At 39.7% G+C, this 20,131-nt stretch overlaps 1 protein-coding gene across 1 annotated transcript in view; it reads right to left on the bottom strand.

Moving 5' to 3' along the window:
• Window positions 1-12,106: 12,106 nt before the first annotated feature.
• Window positions 12,107-20,131, bottom strand: part of emc2 (ER membrane protein complex subunit 2) — a 29,732-nt gene continuing 21,707 nt past the window's right edge. The window contains exons 10-11 of the mRNA XM_023331489.1: window positions 18,546-18,650; window positions 12,107-12,618 (exon numbers count right to left, since the gene is read on the bottom strand). Of these exons, the coding sequence (XP_023187257.1) occupies window positions 12,532-12,618; window positions 18,546-18,650 (192 nt within the window). The 3' untranslated portion in view covers window positions 12,107-12,531. The remainder of the gene's footprint in view (window positions 12,619-18,545; window positions 18,651-20,131) is intronic.

The following is a 20,131-nucleotide window of genomic DNA, read 5'->3' as shown; positions in this document are numbered from 1 at the left end:
ACTCACCTGGAGTGTTGCACTGATTCCTTCCTGGAGATTTGAGGAATCCTTTAATCTCCCATGGCAACCATCCAGCTGTGAAAAAAACACCTGCTGGGACCTAGCTCCGCCTTCAAGCCGCAGCTCCTCCCTTGATCTGCAGTTTCCGAGCTTTGGACTCGCAGAGCAGCGAGTCCACCAGGTGGAACTGAACTGCACATCAGCTGAGCTCGTCATACAAGCTCCTTCTCAGGAAAACGTTAAAAACATTGTGACAGGGCTAATAGAGGAGCCATGTTGTAACGACTTCCTGAAGGCGTGGTTTCAGTAAGAGCCAAATTTCTTAAAGAGACGAAGAATTTCAAGGCATTAAATCAGGGAGTCAAATTGAGTCATATTTCCAGCATTTTTATAACAACTGAAGGTACATAATTACTTGAATATGCTACAAAATGGCACCATGTACCTGCAAAACATACTACTGCTGCTTTAAGTGTGCAACAATTTTACAGATACACATAAATAACGGACGTTCTTGATCTGTGATTATTTCATAATAAAGAACTGGATATTTATTGAGACGTACCATTTTTTATTTTAATTTTTTTTACATAAGTGTGGCTATGAGTCCTGCTAAAAATACAGGAAATGTATAGATAATCACATCTGATGGCAGCATCAGAGGTTCTCAGAAAATATCTCTGGTCAGCTAAAAAAAAAAAAAAAAAAAGCTCCGCTGCCAAGAACCTGGATCTGGGCGATTTGGTTCGGGTCCAGCTGCTATGGGCATAAAAGGGGAGAAACTCATGGTGTGGTCACCATCCTCCTCTGACCTCTGACCTCAACCCTATTGAGAACCTTTGGAGTTTCCTCAAGCAGAAGATCTGAATGCAGTTCATATCCAACCAGCAGCTCTTGGAAGGTTTTCTGACATCCTGCAAAGAAATTCAAGCAGAAACTTTCCACAAACTCACAAGTTCAATGGATCAAGAATTGTGCTGTGATATCAAAGAAGGTCCGATGTTAACATGTAACTTGGTCTGTTAAGATGTTTTTGATTGAAATAGCTTTTGATTTTAGTACATGTGAACACTTAATGCTGCACATTCAAAGAATGACCGTTTAATGTTCTTTATAATCCATAAAAAAATTTTAAAAATGTGCTGTGCAGAATTATTTGGAACAGTGCATTTTGAGTTTTTTATTTTTGAATAAAATACTATTCTCATTGGGAGCTTTGTTCAGTAAAATTTGATTTAGTTCATGACTTGAAAATTATACTGACCATCATTTGCATTGAACATCTAAGAAAATCTGAGAAAATATCACTTGGAACATGGTGTATTTAATGGTTAGAAAAAGGTTACTTTTGTGTTTCTTTTTGTAAAGATAAACATTTTTGAGCTTTACACCATGTTATAATAATATTCCCTCACCAAAAACTCACCTGGAGTGTTGCACTGATTCCTTCCTGGAGATTTGAGGAATCCTTTAATCTCCCATGGCAACCATCCAGCTGTGAAAAAAACACCTGCTGGGACCTAGCTCCGCCTTCAAGCCGCAGCTCCTCCCTTGATCTGCAGTTTCCGAGCTTTGGACTCGCAGAGCAGCGAGTCCACCAGGTGGAACTGAACTGCACATCAGCTGAGCTCGTCATACAAGCTCCTTCTCAGGAAAACGTTAAAAACATTGTGACAGGGCTAATAGAGGAGCCATGTTGTAACGACTTCCTGAAGGCGTGGTTTCAGTAAGAGCCAAATTTCTTAAAGAGACGAAGAATTTCAAGGCATTAAATCAGGGAGTCAAATTGAGTCATATTTCCAGCATTTTTATAACAACTGAAGGTACATAATTACTTGAATATGCTACAAAATGGCACCATGTACCTGCAAAACATACTACTGCTGCTTTAAGTGTGCAACAATTTTACAGATACACATAAATAACGGACGTTCTTGATCTGTGATTATTTCATAATAAAGAACTGGATATTTATTGAGACGTACCATTTTTTATTTTAATTTTTTTTACATAAGTGTGGCTATGAGTCCTGCTAAAAATACAGGAAATGTATAGATAATCACATCTGATGGCAGCATCAGAGGTTCTCAGAAAATATCTCCGGTCAGCTAAAAAAAAAAAAGTGCTCCTCCTCGTGCTCCGCTGCCAAGAACCTGAATCTGGGCTATTTGGTTCGGGTCCAGAACAAATCACTGCCCCTCTGCTTTTCCTCCGAAAGGTCTGTCTGCGTTTCCGTTTCACTCCTAATAGACGAGGATCATTTCGATCCAGTCCTAACAAAGTCGTTTTCTTTCCTTTTTTTTTTTACCTCGGTAGGTTTTTATGTGGAGAGCGACGGCAGCACTGACGTCAGTTATTGAAAAGAGGATGGGGAATGAGATGAAATGTATCACCGGTGGGAGTTTTTTTTTTGTTTTTTTTTATTCAAATAAAACACGCCAGCCTTTTATCTGTCAGGGTGAATCATGGTCGCGTCTGCGGTTTAATGACGGAAGTATTTAAGCCCGGGCTCATCAATCTCTACCGACCAGCTCTTGCCCTGAGGTACCGGCCTGTCTCCCCTCAACCTGAGGCACGTATGATTTAAGTCAGAAGGAGAACATGATGAAGTGTCCGCTAAATTATCCGCCTCTTACTAATTGATTTCAACCTTCTTCCCTTGTGTCTTACAGATTTAGACTCTGATTCGGTTCCCTAATGTTGAGAAATTACAGCGTCTTTCTCTCTCTCTCTGTCTCTCTTGGTGAAATGACAGCTTTGCAGAAGATAGACTTGCAGACTCCTCGGAGGACTTGACAACGCTCCAACATTATATCAAAAAGCAAAAATATTAACCAGAAGAATGTTGACACGCGCGCAAACAACAAAAGAAAAAGCAATGCTTTCAGGCAAGAAAGTGAATAGTTTCTTTTTGTTTGTTTTGTTTTTTAAGCCTGAGAACTCGTGAAGGTGGAAAAAAGGAAAAAAAGAAGCCAATATTTGGACCGCCCAGAAATCAGACCAGTAAGTCTTGATCTTGGACTCGATCCGTCCCAGCAACAAAAGAGAGAAATTTGCCTCGACATTAAAATTCCGGGAGGAGAGAAAATTATTGCAATGAATTTCCAGAGTTACCGACAGGCAGTAAACGCCAAGAACATCTAACCCTTCTGAGCAGGACACGTCGTTCAGCAGGCCTCTTTGGATCACGTATCCAGATCGCTACACGTGTTGCGCTGCTGCACAATGGAGTGGACAACAGAGGCAACTGAGATTATTGAACTGGGCTAAACTGACTCAGCCGCTCCTGGACAAGATATATAGCCTATATTTTTATTGGATTATGCAAAATATGATAGCTCATAAGAAGAATTTGATCTCCTCTCTTGGCCAGTGGGCTTGTTGACGTCCATCTGGACGTGCTGATACATGGGCTCCCGTGTCCAGAGTTGTGTCCTTTAGGTAATCCAACCCAAGCACTCTGATGATATTGTTTGGAAAGACATTCCTGTTTTGATACACTTTTTTTTTTTTTCTGTTGTTCAGTGGTGGAACTCTGGGAGGATGATCTATATCACAACAAGGTGAGAAGGATGTTTCATCAGAAAGCTGCAGTGTGTAACTTTTATAAAAATATGTTGGTTTGGTTTTTTTATGTCGTGACGGTACGCTAGGAGACAGATAATCTGTGAACAAGTCAAGCTCCTCCCAGTGCCGCTGTTGAAGTCTAAAGAAATGCACGGATTCCGGTACAAAACAGCCAATCAGAGCAAGGAGGCGGGTCTTAGCGCTGTCAATCACCCTCGGGTGCGTGTGCTAATATGCTAATGGCAGAGAAATTATTTGCCAATCGGTGGCCATGCTGACTTACCTTAGCATTCACGACGGGCTCAGGTATCAGGAAGAAGCTGTAGCGTGACGGAGAGCAGAGGGGGGGAGCGGCGCGTGCACAAGCATGATTGACGGCGCTAAGACCCGCCTCCGGGCTCCGATTGGTTGTTTCTAGTTAGCACTGGTAGAAGACAGTTTTTCACAGATTATCTGTTTCATACGACAGAATATTAGAGAAAAACTAAGGGGAAAAAAAATCTAATTTCCGAAAATAAATTCATAAAATTACAGGACAATCATAATATTATGAGAATAACATTGTAATAATATGAAAATATACTGTATGTATCATGTATATTGTTGTATGTGTGTGTAGATAGGTTTGTATGTATGGATAGATGTGTGCACATTCTGTATATACTTACTTTGTAGATTTATTCTTGTGTGCATTCAGTTAAGGTAGATGTATATATGTTCAAATGTGTGTGTATGCACATATGTATGCATGTATGTATGTATATATGTATAGATGCAGATTCATACGACTCCTAAAGTGACTAATATGACTAGATATGTCTGAAGCAAATCAATAAATGAATGAAAAAATGAGAACAGTCAATATTTCAAGGATAAATTTGTAGTATTACCACAATGAAGTCGTAAAATTATGACCTTATTCTCAAAAGACTACGACTTTATTCTAACATTTTTTTCCACTATGTCTCGTACGACTTCGTTCTCGTCACGACTTTATTCTAGAATTATTTCGACTTTATTCTCATTTGACTTTATTCTGGTAATTTGGCCAATTATTCTCATAATTGTATGAATTTACTCTTGTAATTTAATTTTTTAAAACATTTCTTAGTGTGGCCCGCGCACACCATACCGTCACGACATAGTAACAGTTTCAACAAACGTGTGAAAAAAAATGGGGCTTTTTCTAAAAGTTAAGGCGCTGCAGATTTTTTTTACCGTTTTCTTTTCACATACCTATAAAATCAGTTGTTGTGAATACTTGACAAAGGACCTGAGGATATCTCTGTACATCCGAGCCACAATCAACCACTGGGTGAAACCTGTGGCTCTAAACGCGGTCCTTAAAAATTAGTTTTGATAAGTATCATTAGCGGCTCGGCTATCTGGAGCTTTTTAAGGATCTGAGAGAAATTGTGAATTTGGGTTGACAACGCTCCAGACGTTTAAACATTTCAAAATGTCCATTAAAAATGTTGCCATAGGTACTGGATTTGCTGCCTGGGCCTTTAATACTCTGGCGAGGACCTCAACCATTTATTTGGTAGAGAACCCAGCTCATAAAATTAGCTCATTTATTTCTGTTTTCTCATTAGTCTGTTTGGCTACACCTCACAGCTTTCGCTTTGTCCAGAACTTTCCCCCTAATTAACATTTTTTCCCCACCCCCCCAAAAAAAAGAAAGAGAAAATGAACATACCTGAACATTCTGCTGAGAACTGGCTCATACATCTACATGGGTAAAAAAAAAAAAAAAGGACCATGAATAAAACGTTTCTGTCCGGTTTACACAAGACTACATAATGGGGTCGGTGGGGGAAAAAAAAAGAAGAAAAAGTTAAGAGTAGCTGCCAGTAAACTGGAGAATCACTTTGTCACAGCGCTGCGGCTCGTGTTGTACATAGTCCAAACATGGTGGGATGAGAAGTCTTCTGCTGTCTGCTAAACAGAGACTAAGTGGAAGCCATCGCTATTACCTTGGATAGTTGTGGTTGTCAGCTTGCCATATCCATGATGGCAAGCAGATCTGCCAAGTTGACGCCGACGTGAATGAGGGTGAGACATACAGGAGGTATCCAATGCTGTGTGTGTGTGTGTGTGTGTGTGTGTGTGCGTGTGTGTGTGTGTGTGTGGTCGTGAGTGCGCCTGGAATTGTTGGTTCCAGTAACATGATAAGAGTTCATCTGTATTAAAAGCCGCTTGATAGTTTACATAAGGGAGTTCCTTGTGTATTTTTGTTCTATATTGGGTGCATAAAATGAAAAGATGCATGTGAAAAGTTGGATGGTAGAAAGTCGACAATAGAGACATAGTGAGTTAGATTACAGTGTTTCCCAATGTCGCTAAGGATGTACATACAATTGTGGTTATATTATATTGTTCTTTTCCCAGGGTGAAACGAATTCGGTGTAAAAGTATTTGTAGTGAATTTCGTCAAAATTACACAATCACAAATTTATGTTTCTTAGCTTAGCATACTTTTTTTTTTTTTTTTTTAATCGAGAAATCAGAGTGCGCTCAGGATCATTACCTCACTGGAACACTAAATTGTGCCCAAGTTTTATTTGTCTCTTTGACGGTTTGAGGACCATTTGGTGAATTGGGAGATACTTGTCTATTATTGCTGTCTGGTACGACCACTGCTGGCAGAGAAAAAGCCCACAGCATGATCCTAATACCAGCATGATTGAGCGTCGTTCCAATTCTCCCGAGTTGAACAGTCTCACCAGTACATCTCTAAATATGCCTCATCATTGTGACTAATTAGCTCCACCTATGTCCTCTGAACATGGACTCACATTTTGTTTTGTTAGTTTGTAAGCTTCACTATATGAAAAAAAAAATATATATATATATATATATATATATACATACATATCATCTTCAAGAGACAAAAGGATATCAATAAGTGTTTCAAGATTTGTATTTGAAGATTTCCTATGAATTATTAGCACAAATTGTAATCAAATGAAAAATTCATGCTCGTAAGTCAGTTGCTGTTCGTTGATGGAATATGTTGATTGGCTTAGCTGTGTTAGCGACCAAACTCCACAGAGGTAGAACGGAAACATTGTCTTAAACCAAAATAGTTATCAGTATACATGACAAAACCTTAATAATACTTTTCTAGTCAGCTTCTGCTTTTACCAAACAAACGTCATCAGATTTGACCTTGCGTAGTCTGCAGTATCTCTCAGTGGGTAGCACTAAATATCCCTGCGATGACTAGACTTGCGCATTCGACGTGTGAAGATGCTCCTGCGCGACTTTATTGGTTTGGAAACTTGCCCTCTCTGACACAAGACACCTGAATCCAACCTCAGCCCGGTCAAGAAATTGACCCTGACAAGCTCCGGCTCAGAGGAACAGGCTTCATTTCTGCTCTTAAGAGCAACGTCCGCAACACGAACTCAAGCCGACGCGAAGGCACGCCTGCACATTGTCTGCACATTTAAAATTGCACTTTCGCACCCACACGTTTCCCTCTCCCCATCTTTCTCCCTCAAACACGACTTCCAAAAAGATGTTCTCCTGGCTTCGAGAGGAAATCATTCCCAAGCAACAACGCCCTTGGAGAAAGTGTTGCATTTGCATTCAAGCCGGTGCGATTGTGTAGAGGAAAAATAGGAGGGTGGATTTAGAAGACCTTTTGGCAATAAGCTATAAAAAAGAAGCACTTTACCAAGCCAGGTGACCTTGTGGCTTCATGTGCAGTCCTTGCATTTATTAATTATTACAATTCATTGCCTCTCCACTTAAACTGTACAGCTCTTTGCAATCAGTCCAAGATATAAATAGAGCACACCCTGATTTGTTTTGTCACATTTCCCCTCACCCCCACAAAATTAATCTCCACAAGAAAAAAAAAATCATGATCAACAAACCAGAATTACTAAACTGTTATCACACACATATCAAACACAGTTGCAGATTAATTTGAACTCGTTAGGCGAGGTCGGGGTGGCCAAAACGTGGCGACTGCTGCAATTACGTTCTTGCGGCTTCCAGGTGTTATATGACTGGATTCTCGCTGGTCCAACTTTCTGCTTTTTCCCGTATCCCGTTCCCAGAAAGAGGGGAGTGGATCAGGCCATCTCTGCCCATTGCCAAAACAGTATCTCATCACCGGGCTTGCTTATGCGACTGGACAGGCCAGGATTTAGCACTGCGTGCCTCATCCATCTTTAGCGCTCTCCGGGGCTCTCCTCATAAAAGAGACAGTGATGAATAAATGTGCTCTTACCTTTTTTTTATTTACTCCCTCAGCTTGGGGAAGTGAGGCTGCCCATTTGTCGGTGTTCAGAATGGATTATTTTGAACCTAAAAAGTTGCTGTTGCACGCCAGAGGTAGCCAGCAACAAAAGGTTGTTGCGTCCAGTTATCCTGCCTGCCCCAATGTAGCATTGATTAATTCTACCTTAGAAAGCAGAGTATTTTAAAGTACTTTAAAGATAGATTGTAGCGTTATCCTCTGAACAAATCCTAAGCCATAAGAGACGAAGGGGAGCGTTTCCGCTAGCAGGAAAACGCAGCGTTGTGCTTTCAGTTGCCCAGACTAATGGCTAAGTAATATAGTAAATTTGCTTACAACTGCTTTATTCAGTCCTATTCTAACAACATTTGTTAGAATGTCACTTTTGCTCTCACACCAACAGGTGCAACAATAAAGAGATATAAGTAACTCAGTTTCCCTGTTAGTGGCGGTAATATTACACCTGATTGTGTTAACGTGCCTGTGAATCCACTACGTCTGTTTTGAGAACTAGCACTTAGAGATGATAGTTGTATTTTCAGGTATTATCACCCAATTTACTTTCTCTTGTGTACCGACGTGGAGGATGAAGCAGCGAACGTAACTTATGTTTCCCCGAACATTTTTGTCTATGTCTTAGGAATACAAAGAGAGCTTTCCCGTTAGCTTGGTGTTGGTAGGCATCTTTCACTCGATATATGTGTGCTTTTCTTAAAGGGGATCTGGGAGTTGCTCTACAAATTCCCCATTGAAGCTTTCTGTAGCCATGTTTCGAGCCAACCGAGTTAGCAGGTTGCCTTGCTTCTCACTATATCCTCTGCAGAGCAGGTAGGGAACCTACCATGTACTCACTTTGGTTCACATAAACTTACAGTTATATCAGAATACTGACTACGCAAAAGAACATTTTACGATTGACCCTGGGATTTGTTTTAGCTTCTCATTTTTTAGGTGATGACCTTTGGGGCGTGTCCTTTATTTGTACGCTTTGTTAGTGCACCAAAACCACAATTAGATGTTCTGCTGCTGAAGACAATGTAGAAGCAGGTAATCCACATTTAATCATTGAGATTATCTGGCATGCTTACATCAGTGGGGAACGTTGTCTCTGTATCTCTCCGCGAGATTAGACAGGCACCTTCGATGACTCAGTCTGTTCTTTCCATTAGCTAGTTGGATGCCGTACTTGATCCTCGATTAGCAAGTGCTTCATAGGGCGTGTTTACGTGTCCTCTAATATTTTAGTTCGATGACACGCAACTTCTGAAAGCAGAGGGAATGTGATGCGTCTCGAGGAGTCACTGCTGTGTGGATGAAGCATATCGTCATATGTTAAGTCATGATTAGAGTCTTTATTATCACAGATTAGCTTAATATCCTGTGTGATAATATATGTGTTAATTGCCATCGCTATTTTTCCGTATGCAGCAGTTAAGACGCAAGACTTTGATTTGTCTGGACAGCTGATTGCACAAACAGTACATCTAGAAAACCCATACACATTCCTGGGTTTTTCTTTGTTGATGTTAAAATAAAAGAAAATCATTTTAAATGTGACCCGTGCAGTTCAGGAAAGAAGAAATCAAATAAAGTGCAACATGTTTATTTCATAATACGCCAATACTCTGTTGTAGCCCTTTTGGTGTAGATTTAGAGGCTCCTAAAACCAACATTAAATGTGGAAACTTCTCACTGGACTTTGAGGCTGCAGTTGGAAGTTCCAAGAAAATGTTGACACGGTCTGAACACGAGAAAGTGGCAGTTTTCAAACGTAACGCTACGTTGTCTCACGCCATTAGCTAAGCAGCTAACGTTGACGTGAAACATGGCATCAAAAACATCGTTTCTACATTGAACCGTCAGTCAATCTTGAGCTTGGATGATTGTGCGCGTGGTGCCGGGGAAGGGTATGAGCAGCACGTACACGAACATGAATGACACTGAGAAGAGACTATTCCTGGCTCTGATTGGTTGTTTCTGACCGGGAGCGGTGTATTTTTGCAAATGATAGAAGGATAACTGGGAAGAAGCAGAAGAGCTTCATCTCCCCCCCCCCGAGATTTTCTGTCTTGTACTCTACTATCAGGACATAGTGACATTTTTTACAAATATATGGATAAAAAAAAAGCCTGTGCCTTTTCCTAGCACGCTTTTTCCTTACACTAAACTTTCCACGGATACAGCCCTCAAAACAGTAAACTCTTTTAGTAATTAAATTTTTTTGCATGTGTGTGTGTTACCGTGCGCAAGACAACTATCAAATACAGAATCTTCCCCCCACCCCCATGTTCATGTAGATCATAGCACCACACATATACAGACAGAAGCTTCACCCAGCAAGTCAAAGTGCGCTGATGTGGAAAAACAAACTATGACGAACTCAAAAGAAAAGAGGAAGCTAATTTCCTAAATCATCAACATTGATCCTGTAGGAGCTGAAAATGTTTCCCCTGGGCAAAATTAACATTTGGGGAAAGAGCAATTCACTTAAAGCTCTTGGATCGTGAACAACAGAACCAAATAAGAAGAGGATATTTTACATCTGTTGAATTCAGGGTTTTTTTTTTTGCCACATATTTAACTGAACAAGTCATTTCCCTCAAATTTATTTTGAAGTAACTGTATTTTTATCCATATCTTTATATGGATCCATATATTTATGGATAAAAATAACTTGGAAAGTAACTTTTTGTCGTCGGGTTTCCATTTGATGACACGGCTGACCAGTCAAAGCCGTGCTTCAGCGTAAGCCCGTCATCCCAGGGCTAATCCTGTTCTAAACTGCCCAGTACACAGCAGCGAAGAACAAGAAGCACCCCACCCCCTCCTGGAGGTAATCTTCCTGGGAATCCCGGATTACACGCAGTACCAATAGTGAATCCTCTAAACATAATAAGATAAGATACTGGATTAGTCAGCTCTCTCTCTTTGCGGTCTCCTTTAATTTGGCCCGTCGTCTCTGTCAATATATGGGCCCAACGTTAGAAAGTTGAGAAGACAGTGGAAGTTCTCAGGACGGACGCAAAGATTCATTTTTCTCGTCTACAAAAGTGTGTGACTTCATCGTCACAGGCACAAATCTGCTAAAAAAAAAAAAAAAAAAAAAAAAAAAAGCATGTTATGAATCCATGTATGAGGATTTTACCACACTTCCAAATTCTCCTCCCAACTCCAAAAGTCACAGTTCCCAAACCAAACTACAGATGGCACTATTGGTTCAGTCTGACGGGCAGTGAAGAGCGATTTCTCATGCTGATCAAGAGTCAAACTGACAACTCTTTTTCCTCCTATGTAACTTCATGTATATTCATGAGCTCAATATAAATATAAAATTTACACGGGAGTCAAACAGCACAACCAAAAGAATAAATAAATAAAACCTCAACTCTGCATTAAATCAAACAGCTTTCACTCTGCAACTCTTCAAAAGGCAGTCCGTTCATGGCTGAACCTCTCTCCTCTGTAAAACTAACTTTGGTCGGTCGAAGTTAAAACATCGCCTGGTTTTCATTGGTTCTGGTAAATTGCTGAGGCAAATCAAATGCAGACACTCGTGAGCCAACTCAGAGACATTAAAAAAAAAGAGAAAGAATTTCCTCACTAGCGGCGTTGAGCCGGAGACTTGTGTCAGCTTAAGAGCCATCAGACGAATATGAACTCGACAGTTCTTTTTCCTCAACCCAAAAGGAAAATTATAGACAACTGCCATGGTTTCTTAAAAAAAATAAAGAAGGTATGGAAGTAAAAGTTGATCCTGCATGGGTGAACAACTCCAGATTATTATCTGGTTCAGGCTCAATTCGTAAAGCCTGAACCGGATAAGGGAAGCAGGCCCGCCTCAGAAGGCTTTACGATGCAGCCCTTCCTCCGTCTGTCAGGATTCTTCCCAGATTCATCAATAAACGTTTTCCTCCATTAATCATTGTCAGCATATTTTTGGAGGTCTGCATTGACGAATGACAACATTTTTTCAGCTTCCTGCAGTTGAGTCAGCTGCCATCTCAGGCCAAACAAACCTGTAGTTAACCTTCTGCAAGAGACAGAAGTTCTGGTCTTGGAGTTCCTCCATATTTTCCATTTCAGAATTCCATTATTTTTCTGATTAAATTTCTTTATTTTTCCTGTTTTTTACTATACTTTGAACATTAGTGCACAAAATACTAACATTGTTGGGTTTTTATATTGGTCTGCAGGTAAACAGCCCAGTTTTTTTGTTGTTTTTTTGCATCTGGACATCAGTTTCAATTCAGAAATTTACAAAAAATCAGATTCAGATCTGTAGTTTGTTCGACTTTGGAAAAAAAAAAGTTTATTAGTTTATTTTACAGATAATTGTGAGAATGAGCATACGGGATCTTAAATAGCATGTATTGTACAGCTAATGTGTTCTGGTCACACTGTATGGATATTAATGTTGATGTAGTACTAAGTGAAAACAGTTCATACCTGCTAGAAACTGGGATGAATCAGGGGGCTGCATGATCCAAGCTGGGTAACTATCTACAGCACGGTTTACTTAAGTTAGAGTTATTGACAGTGTCTTCCATTTTCTGTTAAAAATCAAATAATGACAGAAAAAAAAAAATCTAAAGGTGGTAGCACCAAAAAAAAAAAACACTTGTCGATGAATGAATGGTCAAATTGCAAGGACGTTTGAGCTGCCATGTTGCTCCGACTTAACAGAACAAAAAGGAAACATGAAATCAGGAGACCTATGACATGGTGATCTGCATGGACTCCAGCATCTCCTCCACTGCTTTTATGGAGCATTTGTTCTCCTTATTGCCTCGACCAGCCAGCTGCGAAGGAAGGAGAGAGAGAGGGAAAAAAAACAAACATTACCTATTAGGTTTAAGTAATATAAAACCAGACCAGGACTGAAATGATTAATCGAGTAAACAGTGATTAATCCATTACTGAATTAATCGTCGACTAATTTAGTAATTGATTAATTGTTAACTGGAGTATATAGACATGGAAAAAGTGCCTTTGCTGAAAGAACACACCACTCAGAGCAATAATTAAGTCTACTCATTATGTATGAGGCTTAAAATGCAACCAGTTTAGGACTCAAATAATTAATTGAACAAACCGTGATTAATCATCAACCAATTTAGTAATCGATTAATTGTCAACTGGAGTATACAAACTCTAAAAAAGGACATTTGCTGAAAGAACAACATCCTCATAGTAGTAATTATGCCAAAGGTGTACAAAAATATATATTCTTTGCATTTAAAGAAAAACCTTTGTTTGTAAATCTGTTTTAGTTTTAGTACAGCTTCACCTGCTTCTAATTTTGTAAAAAAGAATGAAAGGGAAAAAAACTATTAAGAACTTTTTGCTGTCCAGTTATTAATGAAAATATAAACAGATTAGTAAGGCAGTATTTCTTTAGCTACAGATGCGTTCTGTGCTGCAAGTGAACAAGTGTACACTACAGAATTGCTATTATATTGCATTTTAGGCAATCCTTTTTTATTTCAATATTCAAAAAATAATTTCATTATATTCTTATTTGCATCTTTTAGGATATTTCTAATATTGTGTAAAAAGGCTGAAGTAGGGAAATAAAAAATCTTCAAAATGCGCAAATTTTTAAAATCCGATTAATCGATTAATCTTCAGAATAACTGAATAGATCACTAAAACAGTCATTAGTCACAGCCTTAAACCAGACACTTTAATAAGGCTTCACAGATGGCTCATCCAATGAAAACATCCTAATTCCAGTTTCAGACCTAGAAGCTGAAATAATCAGCTCTAGAGTCTTTAGAGTTGGCAAATAGGTCATGCAAAGTAAGAAATCACCTCTAATTAAAGAGTTTTTGTTCAAATGTTGTGCATTGGATTTTTGATCCAAGAGTGCTTGGAGACAGGAGTCTAGTATGAGTCCACTTCCATGGCCTCTGGAGCAGGAGCACATAACACACACCCCCCGACGCTGATGTCTATGCCATGTCCAGACTGTTTCACAGGAAGTGCTGCGAATCATAACCACAACCGTGTACGAGACAACTCAAGCGTACACACCCAGACACACAATCTTTCTACCTAATTTAGTTCTGCAGCGGGCAAGGCAGCCACTTCCAAAATACGTCAAGGAAACATGACTTCCTTAACTGTAGGCGAGGAGCCAGAAATGGAACAAATTCGTCCAATCAAACCTCTTACGCAATCATTCAGGGCAACGTGTTGAGGTAAGGTCGGGCCTACAGGCTGCTGCGACGATGAACAAAATCAGTGACGTCGACAATACGTTCAGTTGAACAGCTTTCCTCCAGAGAGTCCCCTGGTTGCAGTAAGCAACTCTGTCTGGAGTCCAAATTCAAAGCAAATGGCAGATAAGACATCAGAATCCATGTCAAAACATAAAAACAGGTTCTAAAAGTTTTCAAAGTTTGAAGTGATCTGAAGTGCAGACGTACTTCGAGATTGGTGATAATACACGGGTCTTTGGCTCCATTGTAAGGTTTTGTTCTAAACTGCAGATACTCAAGAGCAACAGATGGGCAGCTAAATAGACCACACCCAGGGCATCCATACCCATCTAACTTAAAAATGCTTTATTAATCCAAAAGGGAAGTTAGATGTTGCTGTAACAACATATCAGACAACTTTCTTCAAAGAGTTGTTTGTAGATGCTGACTTCTGTGAGCAGGAGGGATCTCCTCTAGCAGTCAGTATTACAGCAAGTCAGAAGAAGTCTCTGACTGAAGAAACTCTGCAGTTGTAAAAACAGCCTTATGAAAAGGATGCTCAGGGTTGTCCATAATTTCCCTGATTTTAAGAAGGGACACACAATATATCGGCAATGAAATCGGTATCGGATGATTTTAGTCTTTTTTTAACATATCATTATCGGCCTGATAAGTAAAACTGGGCCGATATTGAAAACAATATTTGTATTCATGTATATTACATTAGGTAAAACACTTGTGTGTATACTGTGTTTATTTAGTAATTACATAATCAGTGTGGATTTATTTTATGATTAGAGGTGTATGATATATTAATAGCATTAATAGTAAATAAGGACTAAGATATGCTATTTTTTGATCGGTCCCATAAGCAAACTGGGCTGAAAATAATACACAATGTTTACTTCCAACTGAAGCAGAGAAGCAATGTCGGAGGTATTGTAATTTTTTCACGTGTCAAAAGAGTAGGTTTATGCAATATCAGTAGGTTTTGGATATTGGCTGTAAAGCCAATGTTAATATTGAATAATGATATCGGCAGAAATGTTCACGCGGGTGCATCACTAAATATTACATTTTCAGTCATACTGCTCCTGTAGATTTAAGTCCTTTAATGGGATGACAGAGAAAGTTCTGGAGTGATGGGAGTTTTCTCCAGCTCTATGGACGGTAAAGTTGTCCTTCATTCGTTGCTGCATAACGTAAGTGAGCTGTCTTCACTTTTCCCTCACTTACAAGGTTAGTTTTTATATGGTGAGAATCTCACACTGGCCCATGTCTAATCAATGCAAGATGATAAAAAACCGCCCCTCAACTTCCAAGACATGCAGTTAACCAAACTACAAGCAACTTCTACATGTTGTCCTATTGAAGCAGTGTAGAAAAACCCTGCTTACTCTTTTTTTTTCTTTTTTTGTTCAATAAAAAGCACGGCTTTTATTGAATTGACACGTTTATTCATTCTACCTTTGGCATTGCTCAAGAGTCCACAAACAGGAAGTAACTGTAACCTAAACCTAGCCCATACTGCTATTTCCATGCTAGAACTTTTTCCTTCCCTTTTTGCCAAACTTAGACAGGGCAGTTGGCGAAGGTATAAAATTGGCTACGTAATTTCCAACAGTGACTCATTCTTCTAGATTTATTGTGTGCTTGTATATATATATATTTATATGTGTGTGTGTGTGTTGAGATGGTGTAGCTGCAATGATCAGCACATTTAATTGCTTTGCTGCCTAATGCACCATTAGCCCAGGCCTCGTAGTCAATTATCTCCTCAGCCTGAGGTGAGACCACCACATTAACTTCTGCCCTCCTCTCCAACAGAAGGAGCAGACCAGACAGCTTCACATCTATTTAGAGCATCTGATAATAGAGCCATGAGGCAGTGGGAGCCTGTAGTTCGTGACAGTGGAGCTAATCAGAGAATTTGTTTGGAGAGTCGGGGCACGAGGCCAACCCATGTAGTGCAGCCGAGGACCCCCACTCCCCCGAAACAAACCCGACATCTCCAGGTCTTTCAGATGTCAGTACCTCGGTCGGCCGTGAACTCTCGTCAACGTCTCGCGCCCACCTGCCCGACCCCAACGCTGAGGTATGACAATCACCAGGTACCGGAGTGTAATAAAACCGGACGACTGACACGAACAACACTTTAAAGGGGCCATCAATCAGCCAGCACAAAGAGCGCAGCAGCCTGCAGCTGTCTGACGGAGGCCTGGCGTCTCCGCTACCTTAGAAAGGCTCAGAAGTTATTAAACTGGAGGAAGGACAGACGGAATGAAGGGCAGAACCTCACACCTTATTATTTAGCCCGTTTAAAGTGGGTGGGAGGGGGTTAAAACAAAAAAAGGGGGGGGGGGACATGGAGGTTTGCTGCAAGGCATAATAACACGGATACACACAACTACGCTGACGTTTACAACTTTTCAGGTCGTTGGAAAAGAAATTCGAGGAAAGTGAAACGTTTTTATATATTGTCACATTGTAACTAGGGGGTGTCCTGCTCCGACATTGATGATAGAGATGCGAATAGAGAACCAAAAACTTCAGAGTATTTTATTGGGATTATATGCAAGAAACTAATACAGACTATTGCATACCTGGGCAGTCTTGTATATAAAATTAACACATTAACACTAAATGTGCAATCTTTTGTCTCTGTGATGCTGCTTGTTTACTAATGCTCTGGTAAACCTTTGAGGGTTATTTATGCTGAGAATTTACATGCATATATACCTTTGACTAACAATCAACCGTAGCTACTGGATTGTATTTACAGATATGAATGATGGACACTTTTGCAAATCACTAAAAAGGAGGAATGTGATGGTAGTTTAGTGAATAAGGCATCTAATTGTTGTTACTCTAAAGTCAACTTTCATATTAATTCAAAAGAGAAAGTCGCTCAGCCACTAAAACCCTTTAAAAGTCCTTTTAAACACACCAATCTAACATATTCGTTGCTGTTTTTATCTAAATGTTTGTGCACAAAATGAATGCGCTAGTTTAGAGTCATCTTTCTTAATAATAAACAAACATTAGAAACATGCCAGGCTGTTTGGTTCCAAGCAGCCGACATCACTGAACCCAGATGTGCTCCGTCTCTGTGGGCGAAGCTTCTCCCAAACACACAAGACAGTAAAGAAAATATTTAAGCAGGGAAACATGTGCTGGACTACTGGTTATGCTACTGACCAACTCCTCTGAACACTTTCAGATGGGCTCCTCTAACTTAGGTTTGCTTTACAAAGACCTTTGCTTTTGGTCGCAGAAAACGAGATAAAATGGACAGACTAAAGAATGCTTTAAAAACATTAAGACAAACTTATGAGCTCAAAACATTTTTTAAAGCAAAGAAGTAAAATCAAAAGGCTTTTTCAGACATTTCTTTCATTTTTCGGTTTTTATCATCAGTTGACCCAACACACTGCTTCATTACAAGTTACTAAAATCAACGTATTTCCGTATAAAGTAGCTTTAAAGTACAATGAAATAAATACACTGAATTTCTTCAGAATCACAGTGAGTCACCTAAAAGTGAACCACTTGAAGAGGTGCACCATTGTAGATAATCTTGTGACAGTGATAGTATTGGGAAATATTGGGATGACGATATCAGGAGCAATATGTGCACAGATTCTTCTTTCCTCTTTCTCATCTGTACTTCCATTAAACTGTGACCTTCAGAATTTTGTTCAATGTGAGCATCTTGTAAGCATCTGTGGGTTTCAGCATGTCATATTTAAGACCTTATTAATGCCACCTTGACTGAAATTTAAGACCTAAATGACTATAAATTCAGGGGACGGTTGCATTACAATCAAGCACAGCAAAAATTGTGAAATCTTCTGGGGTCTGTTGGCATTTAAGTCTGTTGAAGAATGCCTGGACACCCTGAAATATTACAATAGATTGTAAAATACAAAGAACATCACACTGACATTATGGCAACTATAATCTGTATTGCTACACTTGTTTTTGACTTTTTCAGTCAACGATAACTTCATGTCTTGCAGTACAAGTCTGAAATTCTTCACAGTTCAATGTAATTATTCGCCGAGATCAGATTATGGCTATATAAGACGCTCGTTCCTGAAGATAACATGTTTCTTTGAAGACGCTACAACCTTAACTTAATACAAAAAGAGTAAATGGGCCCAGACGGGGTGAAAGCCACACCCTGGCAATGTATAACAGCAACATTGCTGTTATACATTGCCATGCTGCAATGTATAACAGCATTGCAAATGAAAGCCAGGGAAGCAGACTGTGCCTTTTTGGGGTCCTCTGGCAGTGAATTTCTTTCCAATTTTATGCAAATAAAGGGGTTTTCAGAATGACTACCCCTTTATTGGTGTGCGCAAATATCCAGTGAAAGTTAAAATACAACAGATGAAACTGTTTTGTTTTTTCAATTGGTGTGTGGGGGACTGAAGAGTCATGTGGAAAGCACGGCTTTCTGTAGCCAATAAAGCAGCGGAATACGACGAATGCATTGTTCGAGTATGTGTCGATCCTCTCACCTTGTAGGCTCGATTTATCTGAGCAGCAGCCCAAGCCGCATATTTGATATTGTCCTTCTTCACCTTGGCGCTGACTTTGGGACTGGCAGCGATGTGACTTGCAGACTGCGAGAAAAAACAGAAAAAGGGAGGAAGTCGTGAAGGAGAGAACAGGGGAAGAAGTGTTCTACTATCAAAACTTGAAACAGCAATAAAAAAAATGGTAATTGAGATGAATGTGCAACCACTCTTACCATCCACCACTCCACTAGTCATTGTGGCAGAATGAAGAGAAAAAAACAGATCCAGGCCTGATGACACAGGGGGAATCATTTATGGGGAGGAAAAAGTGAGTGCTTTTAATGCTTCATACGCAAATTGTCACTTAACAGGATCTAATTTCTCCAACACCATTGATTCTCGGTGATGAAAGGACTTGTATGTTAAAAAAAAGGAAGAAAAAAGAATCGCCTATTGCACATTGAGTAGAGTGCCTTGTGAATCACAGTCTGTGCCTGCCTCGACAGCTCCCCTCTGAACCACAAATCCCATGTCTTTCCCATGTTCCTGCCATCATCTCCACACAGCAAACCCCAGAAGACTTAGTCGGCCCGCACTTCAAAGCTCTCTCTTCCACTGTGCTGAAACCTTAACTACATACCAATCAACCTGGCCCTGTTGTTTTGAGGAAAAAAATTTGGTTTGGCTTCTGTATTTTTTATTTATTTTTTTTCAATATGCCTTTTCTTTGTTTCTATTTTTCAACTCAATAGAAACCTCAGTTTGGATGATGTCAACCCTGACAGGCTACCCCTGAATAACAGCACGCTCCATTATGGAGGGGAATCCCCGTGCATGTGTTGTCAGTAACTCGACCGCAAGCCAACTGTGGTCAGTGCTACCAAGTCCACTGTCACACTGACTCACAGGGTTTGGGATGGTGAAAGTTTTCTGCCCTTTCACTGAACTGCCTGCACCTGTCAAGACTAAAAAAAAGTGACAATTACAATTTCCAAAGGGGGAAAAAAACCACTCAGACAAACAAATTTCTATATCAGATGTGAACATTTCCTGAGAAATGGGCTAAGATGCCTGGAATCATCCAATTTTATGTTTGATCAGGAAACTAAAAAGCATAGCTAGGGACTGAAAATTGGTTTTAATAGCCAGAACAGCTGGCTGTTAAGTTTATTATCATAACAATATTAAGTCGATATTATTCAAGTACTGCATTTTGCACATTTACCTAATAATGTGTAGCCCTACTAATAACACTTTTCATTAGGGAAGTTTTCACTGCGTGACGAATGGTTGGAGCCCAAGCCGCATATTTGATATTGTCAAATATGTGGCTTAAATACTATATTGCAATATAATGAATACTTTTGCACTATATTACAAAAGTATTCTTTTGTCTGTCTTTACACACACATCTTTAAGTGACATTCCCATTCTTAATCCCTACGGTTTAATAAAACCTGCTCCTTACTGTAATAGTTTACACTGTGAAGGTCTTCCTCTAGCTCCAGGGATGTGTTTATGGGAATTTAGACCTTTTGTTTTTCCTGAAGTGCATAAGTGAGGCCAAACACTAATGTTGGATGGCA

This window comes from Xiphophorus maculatus, chromosome 3 (assembly GCF_002775205.1).
Source record: "Xiphophorus maculatus strain JP 163 A chromosome 3, X_maculatus-5.0-male, whole genome shotgun sequence".
Classification (NCBI taxonomy): domain Eukaryota; kingdom Metazoa; phylum Chordata; class Actinopteri; order Cyprinodontiformes; family Poeciliidae; genus Xiphophorus; species Xiphophorus maculatus.
The sequence above is the reverse complement of the archived record's forward strand: the minus strand, read 5'-3'. Positions and strand labels throughout refer to the sequence as shown.